General features: G+C 42.2%; 1 protein-coding gene across 1 annotated transcript; it reads left to right on the top strand.

Annotated features, from left to right (window-relative positions):
• The first annotated feature begins 1,922 nt into the window (after window positions 1–1,922).
• LOC146164181 (uncharacterized) lies at window positions 1,923–5,673 on the top strand. The gene is made up of 4 exons (XM_083381688.1): window positions 1,923–2,445; window positions 2,550–2,665; window positions 3,386–3,521; window positions 5,282–5,673. Exons 1-4 carry the CDS (start codon window positions 1,923–1,925, stop codon window positions 5,362–5,364), a joined length of 858 nt encoding a protein of 285 aa, XP_083237814.1. The 3' UTR covers window positions 5,365–5,673.
• The last annotated feature ends 1,420 nt before the right edge of the window (window positions 5,674–7,093 follow it).

Below are 7,093 nucleotides of genomic sequence, written 5' to 3'. Positions count from 1 at the left end.
TTTTTATGTACTTTTATAAAATATGCTTAAATCTATCGAGCTCAAAGTCGATTTTTATAATTTCTTGCGTCGTGTGATTCATAATTCTGTTAAATTATACTATAAATGCCGTTATTTCGAACAATATTCAAATCCTTATATGCATCAAGTATTTTTTTTAATTGAATTTTTGCCAATTTACAACCAATAAACCAATTTTTTTCGCGATACGCGAATTAAACTGCATTTTAGCTTCATATTTGCGCACGAGTTCGTTCGAGAACAACAGGTGTTTCTAAGAACTATAGTTTAGTAACGTAACTTTGTGACGTCTTTCTAATGCCTTTAACTCAAAACAAATATCCTGAATCCGCCACTGTTTTCGTAGTGGGCCTTTAATAGCTCTGAAAAGAATATTTTGGGCCGCGACAAAAAAGTTTGCCGAGCACTGCCTTACAAACGTACAGCAGTTTTATGGAAAACATTTTTAAAGAAAACTTTACTAAATATAATTACCAGATTTTGTTAAATATAATTTTGATGTAGCGAATGTCAGTGAAATTTGCAAATATCCAGATTATTTCTCAAAGTCTAGCCTACATCTCTTCAATTTCGCTTTCCTAATGAGGATAATAATCATTTACATTGCAGAACCTAAATAGAAAGCTTTACTTCATTAGCATTAATTACAGTGATACGAGCTCCGCTCTCGGTCGGAGCGCGAAATTAAAATAGTTTTGCTCATCGTGAAATGTAATTAGCGTTTTTCAGGTTATAAAAAAAACAAAAAATGCTTTGCTTCTAACAGTAAATAAATAAATAAAATTAATCACCATACTAAGAGTTATGGGCAATTGAAAAGTATTTCACTAAAATAAGTGTTTAAACGTGGTAAATAGAAGTTATTTCCCTTCTCTTTAAAAAGGCGTCTGTATGCTTCTATTTTATGCTGCTTTCCGCCCACTAGCTTTTCATAACAACATAAGATTTGGTCATCTCAATCCGAAACTACAACATATTACGCATTTATTTGAAATTTTGTATGCAAATTACAAAACAATCTGAAATAGCAACTTACAACAGTGTGATAAGCATTGGCTTCATTTTCGCACAATAGCTGACGCTTTGTTAAAATACTTTTTGCACAAGCTAATACCACGCTAAAAACACCTTGCATACCGTCAAGGGAGGCTACTTTGAACACTTTTTGAAGTTATTGTTCTGTATTTTTTTTACTTTTTATGCTAATTAACTGAAATTTGGTCAAAATTGGGGCTGTGTATAGATGTTTCAAATGGTAGTTTTTTCTTGTTTAAAATATCTAAATTTGGGGGATTTCCCGCCAAATTTCTATGTGTTCAAAGTTATGTAGGGGGTATTCTAACTTTGAACACTACGTAATACAAGCACTTTAGGGCTTAATTGACAAGCTCTGTTCAAAGTTAACAGTTCACATAGCATTATTAGTAAAAAAAACTTGGGTATTTAAAACAGGTTTAGTTAAATAATTGCCAAAAAAGAGTATTTTTTAGTAAGAAGGGCCGCACTTACTAAAAAATCAAATCCCCCCCTTATACACACAAAAGACACCGCGTGGATAAAAAAATAAATCTTTTTATTTAATAAAAGTTCAATAACAATACATCTAAAAGAACAACGAACAGCTAAAACAATTGCTTATGGATCAGAAAAAAAAAGCCCCGCTCATTTTTAGGACCAGGAAGCCCGAAAAATCCGCGTTTGTTAATGCTGGTATTGTGGCGTACATGGTTCCGCGTCGGCGCGCGCTTAGCGAAGCGTGCAATTTGCCTTTTTTGTGTTGTGCTTTATAATCGAGTGTTGTGTTGCGCTGACCCCCTTATTCGATCTAAGCGTCTCGCAATAAAGCATCAACCGCTTCACTGGTGACCCCGCAACTTTAAAACGTTCTTTTGAAGTCGAAGATGGAAGCTGAACACGCCGTTTCGATCAAGCTTCCTACGTTCTGGCCAACACAGCCACGTGTTTGGCTGCAGCAGGTAGAGGCGCAGTTTGCTATTAAGAAAATTGTTGAAGATAAAACTAAGTTCTATTACATAGTTTCTGCGCTCGACCAAGGAACTGCAGCACGTTTAATGGACCTGCTGGAGCGCCCGCCGGCCGAAGGCAAGTACGACGCAATTAAGCAACGCTTGCTGCAGTCATTTACGCTTTCAAAGCAAGAACGACCAGCGCAGCTTTTAAACATGCCTCCTTTGGGCGACAAGAAACCCTCTGTTTTAATGGACGAGATGCTTGCCCTACTCGGAGACCACCGTTCTTGTTTTCTTTTTGAACATTTGTTTTTGCAGCACATTCCTGAGGATATCCGGTTAGCATTGGCTCACGAGGATACCACAGATCTTCGTCGATTGGCTCTGAAGGCAGACATTTTATGGCTTTCTCGCAGTAGCAACAACGAGTTTGCTGTAAGCAAGGTGCAACGCGGTAAGCAATTTCGCAATAACAGCGATAAAACTACTGGTATATGTTTCTACCATAGACGCTTTGGAGCAGACGCACGTCAATGCAGCCCACCGTGTTCTTTTCAGGGAAACGAGAAGGCCGGCTGCCTGTGATAGCGAAGACAGCCGGCAATGCTTTCAGTCTATTTTTTCTTTGGGACCGGGTTTCTGGTCGTAACTTTTTAGTGGACACTGGAGCTCAAGTAAGTGCCCTTCCACCTACCGGTCTCGAACGACGCACAAACCCGAAGGGTTCCGTTCTTAAGGCTGCAAATGGTAGTTTAATCGCCACTTACGGTTACAAAATGGTTACACTCCACATCCCGGCTGGAGTTTTTAAATGGAGGTTTGTGTTGGCAGACGTTTCACGCCCACTGCTCGGTGCAGACTTTCTTCGCGCTAACCGCTTGTTAGTCGATATTGAAAGGAAACGTCTTGTACACTCAGATGCTTTTTCTACTTGCCCGTTAAGAGTATATCGCTGTCCACCGCCTCAACTTAACACACTTAATTCGTTGCTTTCTCCATTTGAAAGATTATTAGATAGGTTTCCTAGTCTGAAAATCCCTAGTTTTTCCGACGCCTTGCCTAAGCATGGCGTCCAACACTATATTGTGACCACTGGCCAACCTGTACATTCCCGCGTCAGACGCCTTTCGCCTGAAAAGTTATCGTTAGCTAGGGCTGAATTTCAAAAGATGCTCGAGTTAGGTATAGTGCGCCGGTCATCCAGCCCATGGTCGTCACCTCTCCACATGGTAGAGAAGCCCTCGGGTGGTTGGCGCCCCTGTGGCGATTATCGTCGCCTCAATGATGCCACTCAAGCTGATCGTTACTCTATACCCCATATCCACGACTTTACTGCACGTCTGGCTGGTTGTACCGTATTTTCTAAAATAGACTTAATACGAGGCTATCATCAGGTTCCAGTTGCTGAAGCAGACATCGCAAAGACCGCTGTCATCACGCCATTTGGTCTCTTCGAGTTTCTTCGAACTCCGTTTGGGTTGAAGAATGCCGCGCAAACTTTTCAGAGGATGATGGACTCGATTTGTCAAGGTTTGCACTTTATTTATGTTTACCTCGATGACATTCTTGTTGCTAGTCCGACTAAGGCTGCTCACATGCAACACTTAACGCAGCTTTTTCAGCAGCTTTCAGACCACGGTCTTGTTTTGAACCTGCAAAAGTGCGAGTTCGGTAAAGAAAGCCTTGAGTTCCTCGGTCATTTCGTTGACCAGCACGGGGTCAAACCTCTGCCTTCGAAAGTTGACGCAATCAACAACTTTCCTGTGCCTCAAACCGTCAAGGGTTTACAGGAGTTTTGCGGTATGATAAACTTCTATCACAGGTTCATTCCAAATGTCGCAGACATTATGAAGCCCCTGTATGGTTCCTTATCCGGCAAGCCGAGGTCACTTGTTTGGACTCGCGTTCTTCAGGAAGCTTTCGACAAAGCAAAAAATGCACTCGCTAACGCAACGCTTTTGCATCACCCGGAGTGGCAAGCCAGCATCGCGCTCACTGTTGATGCTTCGCAGTCTGCCGTCGGCGCAGTCATCCAACAACTTAAAGAAGGCTGCTGGGTCCCCCTGGCGTTTTTCAGTCGTCAACTGAGAAAACCCGAAACCAGGTACAGTGCCTTCGATCGCGAGTTGTTAGCACTACACCTAGCAATCAGGCACTTTCGCTACTTCCTTGAAGGTCGCAACTTCACAGCCTATACTGATCACAAACCTCTCACTTTTGCATTCAAGAAAGTTTCAGATCCGTGGTCTGCTCGTCAGCAACGTCAACTCTCTTATATTTCCCAGTTTACCACCGATGTCCAACACATCAGCGGTAAGTCAAATACAGTTGCTGATGCTCTATCGAGGTCATTTGTCCATTCCTTAGAAGGTTCAACTGCAGACTTGGACTTCGAGGCACTAGCGCGTGCACAACAGACAGACGAAGTACAATCTTACCGCACTGCTGTTACAGGGTTGACTTTGAAGGATATTTCAATTGGTTCTTCCGCAACTACACTCCTGTGCGATGTATCTACAGGTAATCCTCGTCCAATTGTCCCTGCATCATGGCAGAAAAAAGTGTTTGACGCCGTACATGGGTTATCACACCCATCCATCCGCATCACGAAAAAACTTATGGCCTCAAAGTTTGTCTGGCATGGCATGAAAAAGAATGTTGTCCAATGGGCCAAGCAATGCATCTGTTGTCAGCGTTCCAAGGTTCAACGCCATATTCGTTCCCCACTGAAGGACTACATACCTCCGTCTGCTCGTTTTCAGCACATAAATATCGACATTGTTGGTCCACTTCCACCGTGTCGAGGCCATAGGTATGTTTTTACAATTGTCGACAGATTCTCACGATGGCCGGAAGCTATACCAATGGAAGACGCTACCACACTCACCTGTGCGCGGGCTCTCATATTTCATCTCATATATTGGCTCTCCAGATTCGGCATTCAAACTCGCATGTCATCGGATCGAGGCCCGCAGTTCACGTCTGAGCTGTGGACTACCGTAGACCAACTATTGGGTATTCACCTCCACCGCACGACAGCATTCCATCCTCAAGCGAACGGCCTGGTGGAGCGTTTTCACCGTCATTTGAAGAGCGCATTGATGGCACGCTTGACGGGATCAAACTGGATGGACGAGTTGCCTTGGGTGTTGCTGGGCATTAGAACTGCTCCTAAGGAAGACTTAAAAGCGTCATCCGCTGAGTTGGTTTATGGCGCACCTTTAACAGTTCCGGGTCAATTCATTGCTAATGAAGGAGGTTTTACTTCTAACTTTTTACCTGCTTTACAGGACACTCTCCGACAGCTGTTGCCACAACCGATGTCGCGTCACAGCAACCCTCGTATTTCAGTCCCGTCGACATTGAGGAATAGCCCATACGTGTTTGTACGCCGTGACACTCATCGAGCTCCTCTGACCAAACCGTACGATGGCCCATATAAGGTCCTTCAAGCGTCCAGCAAAACCTTCCTTTTAGATGTTGGAGGTCGTCAACAGACCATTTCCATCGACCGCTTGAAACCGGCTCACGTCGATTTAACTAAACCGGTTCCAGTCGCGCAACCTCCGGCCAGAGGACGACCAAGACGCAACGTTCATCCCCCGCAACGCTACGCGGCTTTTTATATGCCCGCTTCTGGAGGGGGGTACTGTGGCGTACATGGTTCCGCGTCGGCGCGCTCTTAGCGAAACGTGCAATTTGCCTTTTTTGTGTTGTGCTTTATAATCGAGTGTCGAGTGTTGTGTTGCGCTGACCCCCTTATTCGATCTACGCGTCTCGCAATAAAGCATCAACCGCTTCAGTATCTACTATGCTGTGCTTCTTTATCCCACTCATAGTCAACCTCGTCGACACAGTATGGCCATCGCCAACCTTTACCATACTGCTAAGGTAGAAACCCTGGCACCTTCCTTAGCCATTTCTATCACCTTGGAAGGGAAATTTGACCCTCTATAATTCTCATGTCCAAAACCCCATTTTCCAACGATTTGGATATGTTCAACGAACGCATCTTCTTCCACTTCGCTAAAAACTGTTAGATGGCCGGTAGTACCAGTGTGTTTGTTGCTCAACGTTCCCAAAGAAATGTTTTGCATTTTGCTTGCTTTGTCTAACGACATATAGACTTTTTCTGAACCGCCCCCATCGCTGTTGACAATGTTTGAATCAAATAGACTGTATAGTGTATAGTTTCGTGATCCAAGTGATCGTTTGTATGCACGAACTATGTTTTACAGTGTTTATCAATAATCTAGTTTATAAAATATGATGAATTAATGGATGTATTTTTATGCTGAAAAAAAAAATTAAACTTCCGTATGCATATCATTTGCATGGTCAACGAAAGTACCACTAAGGTATGACGATTCTAAAGTAGGACATTATTTATCAATGATACTTTAATGCAACAACAACACGTATAGGCTACTTTGAACAGCACTAAAAACGTATTGATGTCGCCAAAAAAGTAGGTGGGGCTACTTTGAACACTGTTCAAAGTTAGACACACCAAAATAAAAAGATGACTCACTTTAGTAATTTTTAGATAATGAACGGTATTCTCAACATAAACCCAGTTTTGAATTATCTTTCGTGTGCTAATACAATTCTTAGCATTTCACTGTAAAAAATAGATTAAAACCTCTTTTACTTTCCGAGATCCAACTAGAAGTTTCCAGACTACTTACAAAGTATTAAATGTTGATAAAAGTCACGTGGTGCAGTTTCAGTATTAAAGCAGTCCTTACTGTCAACATAGAAATCTTGTTTTAAAATATTCGGAAAGAGCGGGTATTGAAGTCTATTTCATGAAATTTTCAGGGAAAACCGATTTATATTGTGTATTTTACGGACCTTAATGTATGGTGCAATGGATTTTTTAGATTAGTGTTCAAAGTAGCCCCTCATGACGGTATGTCTGTTAATTTAGTAATAGCCCCAAAAATTGTAAGGTAGGAAACCACAATTACATTATAAGATGACGTTGTAATTAAACTAATGTTGAGAAGTGTGCTGTTCTCCAACGAACTGGTGCCTAAATATGCAACCAAAATTAAGTTATTACTTTAGCCGCATTGCCTGTCCATACGTAGTAGGATAGG

This window comes from Ascidiella aspersa, chromosome 2 (genome assembly GCF_963924565.1).
Source record: "Ascidiella aspersa chromosome 2, kaAscAspe10.2, whole genome shotgun sequence".
Lineage (NCBI taxonomy): Eukaryota > Metazoa > Chordata > Ascidiacea > Phlebobranchia > Ascidiidae > Ascidiella > Ascidiella aspersa.
This window is presented reverse-complemented; position numbering and strand designations above follow the sequence as displayed.

What these genes read in the sequence shown, in the direction of transcription:
- LOC146164181 (XM_083381688.1), top strand. Translation starts at nt 1,923, where the DNA reads ATGGAAGCTGAACACGCCGTTTCGATCAAGCTTCCTACGTTCTGGCCA. An exon ending in TGTAAGCAAGGTGCAACGCG is followed by an intron (nt 2,446 to 2,549) that starts GTAAGCAATTTC and finishes TGTTCTTTTCAG; the next exon opens with GGAAACGAGAAGGCCGGCTG. An exon ending in TAGTGGACACTGGAGCTCAA is followed by an intron (nt 2,666 to 3,385) that starts GTAAGTGCCCTT and finishes GGCTATCATCAG; the next exon opens with GTTCCAGTTGCTGAAGCAGA.